At 40.9% G+C, this 18,290-nt stretch overlaps 1 protein-coding gene across 5 annotated transcripts in view; it reads left to right on the forward strand.

Moving 5' to 3' along the window:
• Positions 1-17,718, forward strand: part of LOC136864755 (retinol dehydrogenase 11) — a 391,683-nt gene extending 373,965 nt beyond the window's left edge. For all 5 annotated transcript variants that reach the window (XM_068226403.1, XM_067142114.2, XM_068226404.1 and 2 more), the window contains exon 7: positions 15,244-17,718. In XM_068226403.1, the coding sequence (XP_068082504.1) occupies positions 15,244-15,418 (175 nt within the window). In that variant the 3' untranslated portion in view covers positions 15,419-17,718. The remainder of the gene's footprint in view (positions 1-15,243) is intronic.
• Positions 17,719-18,290: the final 572 nt, after the last annotated feature.

Raw genomic sequence — 18,290 nt, forward strand, 5'->3', positions numbered from 1 at the left:
GGGTCGTGGTTTCAACCTTCATAGGTTGATTCCGATGGGTAGGGAGCTCGGTGTTTGTGCCGTCTTCATCATTAGAAGTCGTCATAGGTAGAGCCGCGCAAACACGCAGGTCGCCTATACGGCGGCAACTCGGAAGATCTATACCAGGGTTCTTCGGAGGCCACACTCCATTATTACTGAAAAATATGGCCCCCTCATACTGCTGATGCGACTGAAATAACGCACACGGCCAAATCTTGAACAACTCATCTGTTATCAGATGAATATCTCATTTCCTATATCCGCAACCAATTCCTGACTGAAATGAGATGCTACAACATTCTTGGGTGCACAGAAATCATTAAGACCACATTTTACATAACTGCATTGAAACAAAGAAAGCAAATGCACTGGTTTAAGCGTCTCGTTCTGAGACTCTCAGGGCCTAGCAGCGGTACGACGACAGCCAGATAAAAGCGCGGTTTAAATTTATGCGGCGGTTCGCACAATTATTTGGAAGTTCGGTTGAAAACGCTTACCGCGACTTCCGTTATGTGCATTCTGGGAGAATATTCTCTAGTTTAGCTATGCCGAAGCTGGAGAGGCTTTGCTGCTATCTAGGACGCTGCTGTAAGAATCAAGATGACTGCACATCGTGATGAATTTCCATCTGCATGATGCTATACGAAAAACAAGTTATTATAATGACATCGATGTATGTATTTATAAAATACATCACGCTTCCCGTCCAGCTATCACAGAATTTTTAATGACTTCCCAAGCAAGCAAGTTGTTGCCACTAACTATATGACTTGCACGCAAGCGTTAAAACGCCAAGTTTTCCAGGTAGCCATAGTCATTACGGCGTCATTGCTTGATGCTGCCACGCCGTTACTTATCGGTTCGAGTCCCGATAGTCCAAAAAAAAAAACTTTCTAAATGTTAGTCGACAGAGTAGTAGAGGTGACAGTATACATTTCGTAATCACAAGAGTGCGTGCCAAAAGCTTGGGTACCGGGCGAGTTGGCCGTGCGCGTAGAGGTGCGCGGCTGTGAGCTTGCATTCGGGAGATAGTGGGTTCGAATCCCACTGTCGGCAGCCCTGAAGATGGCTTTCCGTGGTTTCCCATTTTCACACCAGGCAAATGCTGGGGCTTTACCGTAATTAAGGCCGCGGCCGCTTCCTGCCAACTCCTAGGCCTTTCCCATCCCATCGTCGCCATAAGACCTATCTGTGTCGGTGCGACGTAAAGCCCTTAGCTAAAAAAAAAGCTTGGGTTCTATTCCAAATCTCTCCGCGGCGCTCATATGGAGTAAAGGTACACGTATACGACGTTGTTCATGGTGATTCGGCCGTCGAATGAGGACGTTCTTTCTTTCTTAATCAGTTTACCCTCCAGGGTTGGTTTTACCCTCGGACTCAGCGAGGGATCCCACCTCCACCGCCTCAGGAGCAGTGTCCTGGAGCGTGAGACTTTGGGTCTGGGGATACAACTGGGGAGAATGACCAGTACCTCGGCCTGGCGGCCTCACCTGCTATGCTGAACAGGGGCCTTGTGGGAGGATGGGTGATTGGAAGGGATAGACAAGGAAGAGGGAAGGAAGTGGCCGTGGCCTTAAGTTAGGTACCATCCTGGCATTTGCCTGGAGGAGAAGTGCGAAACCACGGAAAACCACTTCCAGGATAGCTGAGCTGGGAATCAAAAGCAACAACAATCAATACTGATCTGCATTTAGGGCAGTCGCCCAGGTGGCAGATTCCCTATCTGTTGCTTTCCTAGCCTTTTCCGAAATGATTTCAAAGAAATTGGAAATTTATTGAACGTCTCCCTTGGTAAGTTATTCCAATCCCTAACTCCCCTTCCTATAAATGAATATTTGCCCCAGTTTGTCCTCTTGAATTCTAACTTTATCTTCATATTGTGATCTTTCCTACTTTTATAGACGCCATTCAAACCTATTCGTCTACTAATGTCATTCCACGCCATCTCTCCGCTGACAGCTTGGAACATACCACTTAGTCGAGCAGCTCTTCTTCTTTCTCTCAATTCTTCCCAACCCAAACATTGCAACATTTTTGTAACGCTACTCTTTTGTCGGAAATCACCCAGAACAAATCGAGCTGCTTTTCTTTGGATTTTTTCCAGTTCTTGAATCAGGTAATCCTGGTGAGGGTCCCATACACTGGAACCATACTCTAATTGGGGTCTTACCAGAGACTTATATGCCCTCTCCTTTACATCCTTACTACAACCCCTAAACACCCTCATAACCATGTGCAGAGATCGGTACCCTTTATTTACAATCCCATTTATGTGATTACCCCAGTGAAGATCTTTCCTTATATTAACACCTAGATACTTACAATGATCCCCGAAAGGAACTTTCACCCCATCAACGCAGTAATTAAAACTGAGAGGACTTTTCCTATTTGTGAAACTCACAACCTGACTTTTAGCCCCGTTTATCAACATACCATTGTCTGCTGTCCATCTCACAATATTTTCGAGGTCACGTTGCAGTTGCTCACAATCTTGTAACTTATTTATCACTCTATAGAGAATAACATCATCCGCAAAAAGCCTTACCTCCGATTCCACTCCTTTACTCATATCATTTATATATATAAGAAAACATAAAGGTCCGATAACACTGCCATGAGGAACTCCCCTCTCAACTATTACAGGGTCAGACAAAGCTTCACCTACTCTAACTCTCTGAGATCTATTTTCTAGAAATATAGCAACCCATTCAGTCACTCTTTTGTCTAGTCCAATTGCACTCATTTTTGCCAGCAGTCTCCCATGATCCACCCTATCAAATGCTTTAGACATGTCAATCGCGATACAGTCCATTTGACCTCCAGAATCCAAGATATCTGCTATATCTTGCTGGAATCCTACAAGTTGACCTTCAGTGGAATAACCTTTCCTAAAACCGAATTGCCTTCTATCGAACCAGTTATTAATTTCACAAACATGTCTAATATAATCAGAAAGAATGCCTTCCCAAAGCTTACATACAATGCATGTCAAACTTACTGGCCTGTAATTTTCAGCTTTATGTCTATCACCCTTTCCTTTATACACAGGGGCTACTATAGCAACTCTCCATTCATCTGGTATAGCTCCTTCGGCCAAACAATAATCAAATAAGTACTTCAGATATGGTACTATATCCCAACCCATTGTCTTTAGTATATCCCCAGAAATCTGATCAATTCCAGCCGCTTTTCTAGTTTTCAACTTTTGTATCTTATTGTAAATGTCATTGTTATCATATGTAAATTTTATTACTTCTTTGGCCTTAGTCTCTTCCTCTATCTCAACATTATCCTTGTAACCAACAATCTTTACATATTGCTGACTGAATACTTCTGCCTTTTGAAGATCCTGACATACACACTCCCTTGTTCATTAATTATTCCTGGAATGTCCTTCTTGGAACCTGTTTCTGCCTTAAAATACCTATACATACCCTTCCATTTTTCACTAAAATTTGTATGACTGCCAATTATGCTTGCCATCATGTTATCCTTAGCTGCCTTCTTTGCTAGATTCAATTTTCTAGTAAGTTCCTTCAATTTCTCCTTACTTCCACAGCCATTTCTAACTCTATTTCTTTCCAGTCTGCACCTCCTTCTTAGTCTCTTTATTTCTCTATTATAATAAGGTGGGTCTTTACCATTCCTTACCACCCTTAAAGGTACAAACCTGTTTTCGCATTCCTCAACAATTTCTTTAAACCCATCCCAGAGTCTGTTTACATTTTTATTTACCGTTTTCCACCGATCATAGTTACTTTTTAGAAACTGCCTCATACCTGCTTTATCAGCCATATGGTACTGCCTAACAGCCCTACTTTTAAGACCTTCCTTTCTATCACATTTATTTTTAACTACCACAAAAACAGCTTCATGATCACTAATACCATCTATTACTTCAGTTTCCCTATAGAGCTCATCTGGTTTTATCAGCACCACATCCAAGATATTTTTCCCTCTGGTTGGTTCCATCACTTTCTGAATCAGCTGTCCTTCCCATATTAACTTATTTGCCATTTGTTGGTCATGCTTCCTGTCGTTCGCATTTCCTTCCCAATTGACATCTGGCAAATTCAGATCTCCTGCTACAATCACATTTCTTTCCATGTCGTTTCCCACATAGCTGACTATCCTATCAAATAATTCCGAATCCGCATCAGTGCTACCCTTTCCCGATCTGTACACTCCAAATATATCAAGTTGCCTATTATCTTTAGAAATGAGCCTTACACCTAGAATTTCATGTGTCTCATCTTTAACTTTTTCGTAGCTTACAAATTCTTCTTTCACCAGAATGAAAACTCCCCCTCCCACCTTTCCTATCCTATCTCTACGATACACACTCCAGTGCCGTGAGAAAATTTCTGCATCCATTATATCATTTCTCAGCCATGATTCAACTCCTATTACAATATCTGGTAAATATCGAACCCACCTCTACTCATTTGACCTCCCGAGGCTGAGTAGACCCCGTTCCAGCCCTCGTACCACTTTTCAAATTTCGTGGTAGAGCCGGGAATCGAACCCGGGCCTCCAGGGGTGGCAGCTAATCACACTAACCACTACACCACAGAGGCGGACCGACTATTACTACACTAAATATAATTTATTTTTTCCCATGGTCCGGTTTCTATGAGTTTCGACTTGGCAGTTAACCGGAAGTGAGACATTGGTGCCAAATTGTTCCGAGTACAAACAGCTGATTCACGACTCACAACACGAACGGAAATGTATACACACGAATATAAGTCCAGAATCTATTATTCTCTGTAGGAACATGCAAAACTGACATAACATTAACTATACCACATAACGCATTTAGGATAAGGCTGTAAGATAAAAATAGATCAATGCTCGAACAGGTAAACGCGAAAGAATGAAATGAAATTTCTACTCTCAATCGATTGAATTTCTCCTAAGGAAGAAAAAATCCTACAAAGGGAATACACCACTCGTTTCTGAGTCACTACCGGCATTATCATTGTCTGCGGTACTTTCCCTGTCCTAAGCATCAGTTATCTCGGATTGTGTCTCACAAACATTGCTCCAGTTTTCCGCACTTACACGGCCTACGGCTTCCTAAAGAAGTCTTTCAACTTCCGAAAGCTACATATTCCTTCACTTGGGCCCAAATCAGTTCTATGGCATTAAAATGGCAATGGTGTGGTGGAAGGCGAACAACTTCATGCCCATGCCTCCTGGCTATTTCATCCACCACGTAAACTGGGTACTAGGTCTTGTTTTGTTTCACAAGATGCACGAGATTCCCCCTTCCTCATTTCAGCGCTAACCAAAATATTGTTCTCCTCCAACCATTCAGTCAACTCATTATTTAGCACCGAGCTCGATAGCTGCAGTCGCTTAGGTGCGACCAGTATCTAGTAATCTGGAGATAGTGAGTTCGAGCCCCACTGTCGGCAGCCCTGAAGATGGTTTTTCCGTGGTTTCCCATTTTCACACCAGGCAAATGTCGGAGCTGTATCTTAATTAAGGCCACGGCGGCTTCCTTCCACTTCCTAGGCCTTTCCTATTCCATCGTCGCAATAAGACCTATCTGTGTCGGTGCGACGTAAAACAACTAAAAAAAAAAAAAAAAAAGAGAAACCCTGGCTCCTTGTCCAAGTCATCTTAAGGATTTTGTCGGCGAATGTTCTAATCTTTCTGCGATTTATTTTATTTTTTCCTCGTTAACTACACGTTTTTTAACATTCGCTTCTTATCGAGTAAGGTGTGTGAGTGATTCTTTATTCTTTCTCCAGATCTACGTAATATGTATATGATCCATTAATGTGGAGAAAAATAACAAGTCTTACCTAAGCCAGGTCACAAAAAGAAAAGGAAAATAATGTCACCAGATAGACAGACACATGAACAAAAACAAACATAATAATAATAATAATAATAATAATAATAATAATAAAAATAATAATATAAATAATAATAATAAAATGGCAATGAGGCAGGATAATCACTGTCGCCTGGCCCGAGATCAACCGTTATTGGTGGTCTGTCGGCCATGGCAGAAGGCAGTATAATAATAAAAATCTAAAACAATAACACATTGCTGTATAGAGTACAATAGTGTCAGCAGACGGCATCTGTAATTTAAACAAACTGCATATCACTTCCGGCCTGGTTCGCAACTCAGCGCAATCCTTTCTGAACACTGACGTCTCTGTTGTTCTACTTAAGTTGCAAACCCAGCTTTCATGTTACATCCACTGACGTGCCGGTGTGCAATTATTCTCCTTACGTTTCATTACTATTGTCCACTGTTAAACTCCATTATCTTGCTACACTTATTTTCTTTTACAATTTCAGGCAACTCTCGACATTAAATGAGCCCATCTCACTTGCCATTCCCTACATTACCAGCCAAAAATCACTATCTCCCTATTCATCCCCCAGTCTTGACTCATCACATATATTTTACAATCACTCAACTACCTTATACCATCCAACTCCACACATTAACTTAATCACGAAAGCTCGTGATTATTTACTACGCCACCACACTTGTCATCACAACTTTGAATCGCACTCATCCTGCCACCTACTTGTATTCACCAACCAAAGTATCTCAACTATATCCACACAAGCCTCTCACCATATTAAATTATACCACTACATTTTACAATCTCACTATATTAAATACACACTTCACCGCCTACTAATTTAACTACTTAATCGCTCTTATCTCAGTTACAAGTAACACACACCCTCCACTATTATCATGTGCTTAACCAATTTACTTACTGCCGTTGCTTGTTTTTTTACTTCTTGTCGTTATGCCTACGTCCAATTTACTCGTCTTATCTGACATTTCTTTTAGGCTCAAGCTTCTCCCTTTCGTCAAGGCACCTCGTGCTTCTGCTTTCTCCCTCCAGGCCGTATTTTCACTTTGTTTATGTACACTTGTCACATCTTGTGCTTCACCCCCCCCCCCCCCCCCACATTCACTCCCTGTAACTTCTTTTTTCCTCTCGCACTGATCTCCGTCCTCATCTCCTTAAATATTGCCCTGGTCTCCCTCCTCATCTCAGTTGCTGCTTCCCTGGCCCCTTATATGAACGATTCGAAGATAGCTTGCGCGACCTCCTCTGTCCTGTTACTTTCTTTTAGCTGCAAGCTCTGTTCCAATGCCCTACTTTCCTTGGTTTTTTCTTTATCCCCATGCCCGTCTTCACCAACTTTACTGTCTCTAATTAGCCTTTCTTCCACTCTCTTCTCCATTACCACTTCGTTTTTCATATTCTCCTCCATTTCACATAATTTCATTACTGTCCAAAATCTGATCCATTGTCCATTGGTTACCACTAATAATTGTCCCTTAATGTAGGCTCTTAACCCTTGCAATCTAGCCCCGACCAAGTGTTTTTCAGGGTGTTTATATTCTTAATCCCTTCTCTTCCAATGTCTCTTTTAATCCAAAATTTTGTCCTCCGTATATTCTCCGCACCTCTTATCACAATTTCCGCCATCAGAGTGGAAAACAACTTCACTTTTATCGGCCTATTACCCCGTGCTTTACCTATCCTTTCCACATCGTCAATATCAGCTTCACTAAAGTTAATTTTCATCATTTTTTGGATGACTTTCCACAACTTTGTAGATAGTCAGCACTTGGTCCTCTCCTTTTTCTTCCGGCACTCCATATATAAATAAGCATTTCTTCCTGCGATCTAGGCTACCGTCTTCTATTTCTGCATTAAGTTTCACCATCTCTTCCTCCATCTCCCTTATTTTCACCTTGAGTGATATAATTTCTCTCTCGTTGGTTTCCACTTTGGTCACTGTTTCATCTGTTTTTCCCTGTATCCAGCACCTCATATTTTCAAATTCTTTCACTTGTTCCTTCATCATATTTTTAATCTGTTCAAACGGGCATACTTCTTCCACAACTTCTTTAACCACTCTTCTTATGACCTCCACGTCTTCCCAGCTCATGTTGCCACTGGAAGTCGGGCCGGGGTTTACTTCCACACCCCTTATAACTAGCAGTACCATAATCACCGCTGCCACCAGTATCATCTCAGCCATCATTCTTGTTTCCACTTTACCTCCTTCACTCCTGGCTGTTTCCTTCTTCCATCTCCCCTGCCATCTTCCAATAACTACCTGATATTGATCCACACCAATCATCTTCCTCATCCCACCCGTCTTTCCTTTCCCACTCGTCGCTCACACTCCACTCCCGCTCTACCGGCACACTCAACTCAGCACGTTTGCTTCCGACCGCTGACTAGGTTAGACTGTTCTTATCGAGTAAATAACCAGTTCCTCTCAATTTCTTTCAGAGTTTCCGCTCTCTCTCTATGTGGAGGGCGTACACCTGGAAATTGTTACAAATCGCCTAACAACTTCCCTGCCAGACTCTGTTTTCACATAATTATCGTACATAAATACCATTTCCCCTACCGTGTACACATGTGGAGCCATTATGAGAATTATACTCCGAAGTAACAATTCACAACTCGACAACAGTTGGAGCGAATTGATCACGTTCTAAGCACGGACCTGAACTGCAAAGTGCGGGCTTTTCCGTGCTGGCGCTGCATTATGAAACTCACTGTATTAATGTAGTTTAATTAAATAGGGCCTATATTGACAAAAATAAGTCACTATTTCTTACAATGGTTGAGGGCGATGCCATTTGATAATTAAGTCATGGTCGAGACCTTCCACCATGGCGCAAGAGCTCTGAAGGGCCATGGCCTACCAAACGACCGCTGCTCAGCCCGAAGTCCTGCAGATTACGAGGCGTCGTGTGGTCAGCACGACGGATCCTCTTGGCCGTCATTCTTGGCTTTCTAGACCGGGGCCGCCATCTCACCGTCAGATAGCTCCTCAACTGTAACCACGTAGGCTGAAGGGACCTCAAACCAGCCCTCAGATGCAGGTAAAAATCCTTGACCTGGCCGGAAATCGAATCCGGGGGCCTCCTGGTAAGAGGTAGGCACGCTACCCCTACACCGCGCGGCCGGCATGGTCGAGACCGCTAACATTAAATTTCAGTAGCTCTTCAGTAGTGTGCATGTGTCTGCACAGATCTGACCAACGAGAGAGAGTGAAAACTGCAACTGGCTGTACAGCTTTCCTTAACTGAAATGAATACTTCTGCCGACTAGTTTTTAATGAACGCCAGTATACCAGGAACGTTATATAGCATATAACAGTATGTTCCAAAAATTACTGCTCCTATGTAGCGGGGGCGAAGCGAATGTAATATGGATGGATGGATGGATGGATTTGAAACTCTGTCATTATTCTCATTAATGTACACGGATTGCACCTGCAGTAGTAGGCTGTTTAAGCTACTGCAAGAAAACAAAAGCATCAGGCACAAATTGTTTTTCATTCCCGAAAAATGAAGACCGTGCCAGACTATGGGAACACGCACGTCGGCGCAAAGATAAATTTAGTTTGAAACATGGTACGTATTTTTAAAATATAATAAATTATTGTTGTCTTTATTCAATACATGCTGTGTTAAGTTAATACAATAGTTTCTTATTACTTTTGGCCGAGTTTGCTCGCTTCATCTTCCTACGACGCGCTTTGAAATCCCTTCAAGACAACAGCTACTAAATTATCTGAATAAAAACAGCCTTAATTTAAAACTGGATGCATGAGGATATACGGTACCACTGGACGAAATTTATTACTGCAACTCCTAATAATGTCTGCCTCTGTCATGTAGAGGATAGTGTGATTAGCTGCCATCCCCGGTGGCCCGGGTTAGATTCCCGGCTCTGCCACGAAATTTGAAAAGTGGTGCGAGGGCTGGAACGGTGTCCACTCAGCCTCGGGAGGTCAACTGAGTAGAGGTGGGTTCGATTCCCACCCCAGCCATCCTCGAAGTGGTATTCCGTGGTTTCTCACTTCTCCTCCAGGCAAATGCCGGGATGGTACCGAACTTAAGGCCACGGCCGCTTCCTTCCCTCTTCCTTGTCTGTCCCTTCCAGTCTTCCCATCCCCCACAAGGCCCTTGTTCAGCATAACAGGTGAGGCGCCTGGGCGAGGTACTGGTCATTCTCCCCAGTTGTATCCCTGACCCAATGTCTCCCGCTCCAGGACACTGCCCTTGAGGCGGTAGAGGTGGGATCCTGGAGGGTAAACCAAAGAAGAAAAAGAATAACTCCTAATAATGACAGGATGGTTGAGAGGGAAAGAAAAGAGAACTCGACATACGGATGTAACTGAGCTTCTAAGATCGCCGGCTGGTGAGTTGAACAAGTAAGTGAAGAAACACAATAAATACATGTTTAAATGTTACATAACATTCTTTTTTTTCAACTAAAGAATAGATAAACTTGTCTATGTTGATTTTTGGGAAGATGAAACTGCGGAAAAGGAGGACTATAACGGAGACAATGGAACTAACGAGTTGGATGATTTGAGAAGCAAGAACCTACTGTTGGAAAGAGAAAATCGTGACGAAAGGAAAAAAATGTGAACAGCTATTGAAGAATGAATGGGAATTACTACAGTTAAAGTCAAATGACATTTCTGAGAGAACTAAACTTACTTCAATGTTCGGACATATGTTTTCTGCAGGGCAAATGAAAGTGTCAATGGACCATGGCAATAAAAGCAAAAGTAAAAGAGTTCGTTGGACTTCAGACGAAATATCAGCAGCGATATCATTGCGAAGTGTTAGTCCAAAGGCATACCTTCGCCTAAGAGCCCATCATTAACCATTTCCGCCTCCTTCAACATTGCGCACATGGGTAGCATGTTTCAGTGCAGAACTGCGTATACTACGCAATGCGTTTGTTTTAATAAAAACCAAGGCCCATGAATTAAGCCGTCAGGAGCGTTTAACCGTTCTGGTATTTGATGAAATTTACAGTATATATCGAATTAAATTTGAATCTCTAAGAAACTGCAACAGAGGTTAGGACCACACAAGACTTGTCGTAGCTAGAGGCTTAGTTAAAGTGTGGATGACTCCAGAACACGTAAATATGCTGGAAGCTTTCGAAGTTATGCTATCAAAAGAAACAATTAATCAGGAAGACTTGAAATACATTGCTGGCTATATTGTGATGTTTGGAACATCACAGCATGTGATAAATTATTGAACTGTCTACTTAAATGATAATATGCATATATTTAATCACTGATAGGTCATTTTAAAATTAATATGTATATATAGGGTTTTAATTATCCATTTCACATCATTTCATTTCTTTGTATCGCGGCTATAACGTATTCTGAACGAACCACATATTGGGTAAAGTATTTCAACATCATTCATATTAATAGCTTGCAGTAAATTTTCCAATAGCCGTTGTGAGGTGACCAGAGTCAGCAGGCTAATTTCAGCCCATTTCCAGGAAATGTACGTCATCAAGGTTACGAGGACCTTACCCTCTCCACCTTCTGAAGAGACAGTTGAAACATTATGAACGCCGACTTTTCGAAGTTCGCTACCTGACGCTTTGATTTCGCGGGAAAGTTCAGCCTATGTGAATGGACGTAATAAAGCAACGTGATGGATTCACAGCATACATAGGAGAAGGGATGAGACCTCGAATCTTACTGGACCATGTGATATGGCTGATGGAGGGAGATTTTGAACCTATAAACTTCGAAGACAAGAGCTGGAGAGGACATTCACATTCTTACTCTTAGACACAGACACACTCTTGGAAGACACTCTTACTACGATTCTACGTCTGCACATCGGAGAAGATTTTAACTTAGTTCACTTCGCATCTGAGTATATACTACTCAAAAGTTACCCTCATTGGGACCTGTTATCTCAATGACGAGAGGTTGTCAACGGGAGACCGGTTTTGATTAGTAGGCCTATAGGGGAGGAGAGCTTTAATTTGAATTTAGTTACGCTACTGTTCCGTAATACGGAATAATACAAGTGTATTCTCTCCATGAACAAAACCCATGGTTGTTTTGCTTTTAAAATTAGGACTCATTACGACTTTATGTAAGGAGTACAGTAGGAGTGTTAAGGCAGGAAAGTCATATTACAGCTAGTGTATTATGCACGAAGCAGAAGTAGGACTGGAATCCAACAACAGATGACGCAGCCGGTACGAGAGATCCATCATCAATCATCAGCTTCCAGATAACAAAGTCTCCAAATGGTGAGCTATTGGCTTCAATTACTGCAAATCTACGCGTTGCAATTCATGTTCTTAGAGTTCATTTCATTTAATTTTTCTTTTGCTTCCGTAAGTTCAGATTTCGTTAATACGTCGTTAGTCACGTTTTTCATCCTAATAAATAGCTGTTTTAATTTGTATTTTCTGAAATTATTATTAATGATCCTTAAATTCCAAGTTAGTGTACTTAATGATTTTTGTTCCGTCACCTCACCCCTGGGAGTTTTTTGAGTCTCATTACGTATTATTATTATTATTATTATTATTATTATTATTATTATTATTACTAATTATCAACTTTCGTTTTCAACCCATAAGCTTGAAGGCTGGCGCCCATGGGATATTGTTTATGGAGAAACAATGAGATATCATTTATTTATATTAATATTAAAGTGACCCGACACGTTATAATTTTGTCACACATCTGTGGGCCGAGTGGGTACGTCACAATATCGCTCACAAATTTCGCAACAAATATTCCTATTTAGGTACAACGGTTCAGCAGACAAGAACAACAAACAAGCAAACTACCTGACTAGCTCCAATGTGTCTCAAGAGGAAATGTAACGAGTACCAGTGATGAGTTACTGGAAGTTACAAATATACTGGAGAAAGAATTTAATGACGTTCACGGTAACTACCTTTGCGGGGAACCCTACATATTTGACAAACTAACACAGAGAACCAAGATGCAATTCCCACCAGCGGTGAAAATTCCGTGAGAAGTGATTTTAACCTTAGCGCTCACAAGATCTTGTATTTGCTTAAAACCATTAAACAGGAAGAACATTATCTTGTATACTCAGAGGAAAATGTCCAAGAAAATGTCAAAAATTACAAACTGCTAGAACTATAACGCTTATGTATACGACATTAATTACACAAATGTAAGAGGTAAATACTTAAAATATGAATGACATAATAAAAAAAGTGACTGTAGTAACATATTAGTGGTCTCTCGATTGTAAAAGAATACATTTTGAACGATGCGCCCTCTTCACAGCGCGAGAAATGTTACCACCTTCCTTGCCTTGCTACCAGCGTGACGTCACGCGGTAGACTGGATGCGCACAGACACAGCTCACGCCATCATAGCCATCTTACGTCCAACAAATTTCACGTTCCTAAGTATTAAATAGAAATAAACATAAATCTTGCTGGCAGGACCTAGTGTTTACAGTGCACTATGTCTTCTGGTATAGGCTAGAGCAATTTTGTTACCGGTACCCTACTTTCATTGATCTGTCTCAGTCTTATCCTTGGCTTTGACAAAATGAAAGTGACTGAGGTAAGAGCGATGCTAGTAATGCCGTTCCTTCTGCAGCCAGTCCCTGCTATGAATGGTGTGAAAATGTTGCTCATAGGGTCGGTTGGTGCATGCATTTCAGTGGGCTCTGCAGACTGATATGTAATAGCAACTTCTGGCTCGGTGAGGAAAGCAACGGGAAACTACCTCACTCCTCATTTCCCTAGTACGCCTCTTCAGTGATGCCTAGGCCATCTATGACAGCTGATGGCAGAGCTGTTGAAGATCTAACCAGCCTCAGGGCTGAAGACTGAACATACATACATTCTAAATATTTGAGTGTGATTTGATAGAATCTGATGATATTCTTTCATAACGGTACATGCATTCCTTGTTTAATAATGTGGTTTTTGCAGGAATGTTTTACAGGAATATAAACTTGTGTTTTCGACAGACTGAAAAGCCTTTAAGTTACATCTCAGTCGACACTGGAAAGTAATGCTTCATTCTTAACAAAATATCTTACAATATCCTCCGTGGCTCAGGCGGCAGCACATCAGCCTCTCATCACTGGTCCCGTGGTTTAAATCCCGGTCATTCCATGTAAGATTTGTGCTGGACAAAGCGGAGGCGGAACAGGTTTTTCTCCGGGTACTCCGGTTTTCCCTGTCATATTTCATTTCAGCAACACTCTCCAATATCATTTCACATCATCTGTCAGTCGTTAATCATTGCCCCAAAGGAGTGCGACAGGCTTCGGTAGCCGGCACAATTCCTGTCCTTGGCGCAAGATGGGGGCTTCATTCATTCCATCCCTGACTTGGTCATTGACTGGAAAACCGATTGTAGGTTTTCATTCATCAAAAGGTTTCAGAAAAGACAATTCAGAATCAGCTAAAGTACGCTCTTCAGCCATTAATGATGGTGTAGTTAAGGCACGGAGCTTGATTGGTGCCCTACAGTCTCATTCGTTCCTTATAAAAAAGTGCTGAGAGATTGATTTTTCCTACCAGGTCAGCATAACCTGAAGGGTGTCCTCCAATAAGAAGAAAACTGTTGATGACATTCTCAAGGTGACAGGGTAAATCCCTCAAGAGCAAGAAACTACAGAATCTTCTGAAGAACTATTACCCAGCTGGCCAGTGTGCAATTTATGTAATTTTCACAATGTTTCCAGGTACTGGAACAATCAAATTGGAGAGATTATTATTTTATTTTTTATATTACATGTAAGTTACCCTACTGATTTGAAGGTTTTCAACATTTAAATTTATTCTATATTTTGAAATCCATAAGTTTTAGCTGAGCAGTGTGTTTATTTCAGAAACAACACAAGTCAGTGCTTTCTAATAATATAAAGGAATGTTTACAACTGTTAGGTTGTTCAGTCTATCGAAACTAATTAGAATCTACCTGAAAAAGATGATTTATACCAGAATTATACCTGATAAAGAAACAACTTAATTTTCAGGTATGACCTGTTTTATCATATGTGTTCTTTTCCAGGTATTTTTTAAATGTTATTTATTCATAAATTAGTTTTGACAGACTGAAGAACTGAACAGTTATGAACTGACTGAGTCGAAAATGAAAAGAAGTGGCTTAAAATATGACAAAATAAAAGAATGATCCAGAATTTTCTCTTTATACTAAAAGATGATAAACCCATCTTAAATATGATATAGAACTCCTTATACAATTGTCACTATTCTAACGATAACGATACATTAGTAAACTTTAGTTTGGTAATTACACAGAATTTACTGTTCACCGACTTGTATTATTTCGGAAATAAGCTATTCAAGAACATTGCACCATAACTGAAGTACTTTTATCTTCTATTTGCAGTGAATGCCGTAAAAAAATGCCTTCTGGTAAAGCACGCAACAGAGATATCGCCAAGCGCCTTTGGGAAGAAAGTATTCGAATGGTTCAACTCACCGACTGGGATCCATTTACGGCAGAAGACAAGAACCCACCCAGCAAACCCATTGATATTGAGGAAGAAATTGCTGCTAAATAGAATATTGTTGTTTCTTTCACAGGAAGCGAGTTTTCCAAAATTATTTTTATCATCGAGAATTTTCTCGGCATTCTAAAGCGGTTATAAGCTGTTAATGTTCATCCTAATTGTAGGGATGTTTGACCAGCAGTGAAAGAGATAGATCAAACAGCTCAATTGCCTTTAGCTAATAACATTAATGCAAAAAATATCACAACACAATATAACTCCGATTATCAGAGGTTCTTTATTATATGAGGCTATTCTGCATGTGCAATGCACTATGCACCTTACAAATCATAAAAGTTTTTGAGCTACACAGTAATGTTCTGAGGGCATAAATATGGAGGCAATGAGGGAACTTCATTTGGTGATGGTGCATGACACGATGGTTATACACAGGCGTGCCAACAATCCTGGGATACACGCCTAATAACCTGCAGAGCCCTCTGTATCCCTGAGAAGTACAGTCGGTAGGGGCAGAATCTTGAATGTGAATGGACATCTCGACCACGTCCCATACATGCTCGAGTGAGTTCATGTCAAGGGAGTGTGGTAGCCACCCCATTTGTTGGACTGTCCCTTGAACCAGCTCTGGACAACGAAGGTCCGATGAGAATCCTGTTGGAGTATCCAATCGTTGTTAAGAGACGTTAAGTCCATGAATGTCTGTAAATGGTTGCCAAGGAGAGCTTTGTAGCAGTCACCGTCCAATAAAGTGGTTGACGAACCAGTGAACTCACCCCACACCAGTATGTAATGACCATCATCCTACAGAATGCTTTGTGGACAACTGCAATTAATGGCTTCATTCAGATAGCTTCAAATCCGAATGCTTCCATCAAGCCGAAACATCTTGTGTCTTGAGTCACTGTTTCTAGTCCTCCAGGATCCAATTACTAATCTTACGAACCCAGACGAGGTGCTGAGTTCAATTGTTGTGCTGTTAACAAGTGCAGTTTGGAGGACCTTCTGCTCCCATATCGTAACAACTAAAGAGCACTGCTCTAATCTGGCATTTCCTGCTTGGCAGTGTTACTACTCTGTTGTTGCTGTTGTTCTTCTTCTTCTATGGCTCTATATTTATTGTAAAACTTAGCCTTTTCAACAATTTTCCGCCATTTATCTCAATCCAACGCTAAAGCTTTCCAATTTCTATAGCCAATTTCCCGAAGATGTTCAATGACTCCATCCATCCATCTGGTTCTCGATCGACCTTGTCCTCTCTGACCCTCTGGATTTACATTGAATATGTTTCTAGGTGTTTCCACATCACTGATCCGTGCTACGTGCTCAGCCCACCTCAATCTGGCTGATTTCACTATTCTTCTAATAGGTGGAACTTTATAAATGTTCATGATTGTACCTTCTCTTCCACACATCGGGTTGATGATTCTTTGAAGTATCTTTCTTTCGAAGGCATCCAGCATTTCGGTATCTTTTGCTGTTAATGGCCAAATTTTCGAGGCATATGTAAGCACTGGTCTAATAACTGTTTTGTAGAGGGTTGATTTGGAGGTACGACTCAAGAGCTTTGAGGAGGGAAGTCTTGTTAGAGCAAAATAGGTTCTATTGGCTTCTATTAATCTTTGTTTAATTTCATAGGAGGTATCATTCGAGTAGGTGACTGTCGATCCCAAATATTTAAAATGCTCAACTCTCTAAAAGGTGTAACTGCCCACAGTTACTGAGCCTGCCATGTTCTCCTTGCATGCTTTTCCAGCAGCTACATATTTAGTTTTCTGTTGCTACTCTGTTACCATGGACAATTTGTAGCCAGACGTCACTCGTCGGACACTGCCTTGCCCTCGATGGATCGTAGTACCTTCAGTGAAGTATTTTATTAATCAATTGCAGTAACGTGATATTAATCTTTGATTACATACTTGCATATTTTAGTACGCGCTAAAACAGTTGGGCTTTTTGATAACATGCATTCACAATCTAAAACTTTCCAGCAATGAAGACATACATAGGCTAATAAGAATATTCTACTTCTTGATTAGATTTGTGGCACATCTGGTGAGGTGATCCATTGTTATTTGATTTACTGACACATTCAAGAGTCCTATTCTGGACAAATGTTCGACACCTCGAGTTTTATGAAGATCATACTAGGTGGAGGGACATTGCACACATTATTTTTGTTAACGGATATTCCACTTTTCTTTATTTCATTTGTTGCCATAGTCTAATCTGATTGGTTCAGTGTCAAATTAATTATTAACAAGGACTATCTGGAAAATCTTTACAGTCGTTTGAACATCTTTTATAACAAAAATCAAAATGTATAACTGTTGAAATAAAAGATTTGTTAAATATATGTATCAACAGATCCCTCAAACCACTCCAAAAATGTTTAAAATTACTTTAAGAACATACATAGGTGATAGGCGTCTTCTAACCATGCAACAGCACTACTCAAACTACTACAAGCTGTTGCATTGACACTCTTCTGCTTACTGGTAAAACGCGCACCAGGACCTCGCACTGCTCAGTGTCAAATAACAGTGCTAGAATAGACTGGCATTAAAGGAGACACTCGAAGTAATATCCCCCAGTTCTCAAACACGTTTGGCACCTCCTACACAGGTTTGCACACACACGGCGAATCTCGCCCAGCGAGAGGTTTGATATAGCATGCCTAATATGGTTCTGTTGTTATTTTCATATATAAGGGTTATGGCGTCAGGAAATATTTGAATGAAATGAAACCAGCACTCCTTGACAGACGAATACTTTGCATAGGATTCCACAATGAAAACAAGTTGTTCTAATGCTAGCATCTCTTTTTAAGCAACGCTGTACTTAAATATCATTCTTCCAGAAACTACACTGCCAAAATAGATGTATTAACACTGAAAAGATGTCTACGATACTAAAGTCTTGCTGA

Source organism: Anabrus simplex, chromosome 2, assembly GCF_040414725.1.
Source record: "Anabrus simplex isolate iqAnaSimp1 chromosome 2, ASM4041472v1, whole genome shotgun sequence".
In the NCBI taxonomy this organism is placed as follows: domain Eukaryota; kingdom Metazoa; phylum Arthropoda; class Insecta; order Orthoptera; family Tettigoniidae; genus Anabrus; species Anabrus simplex.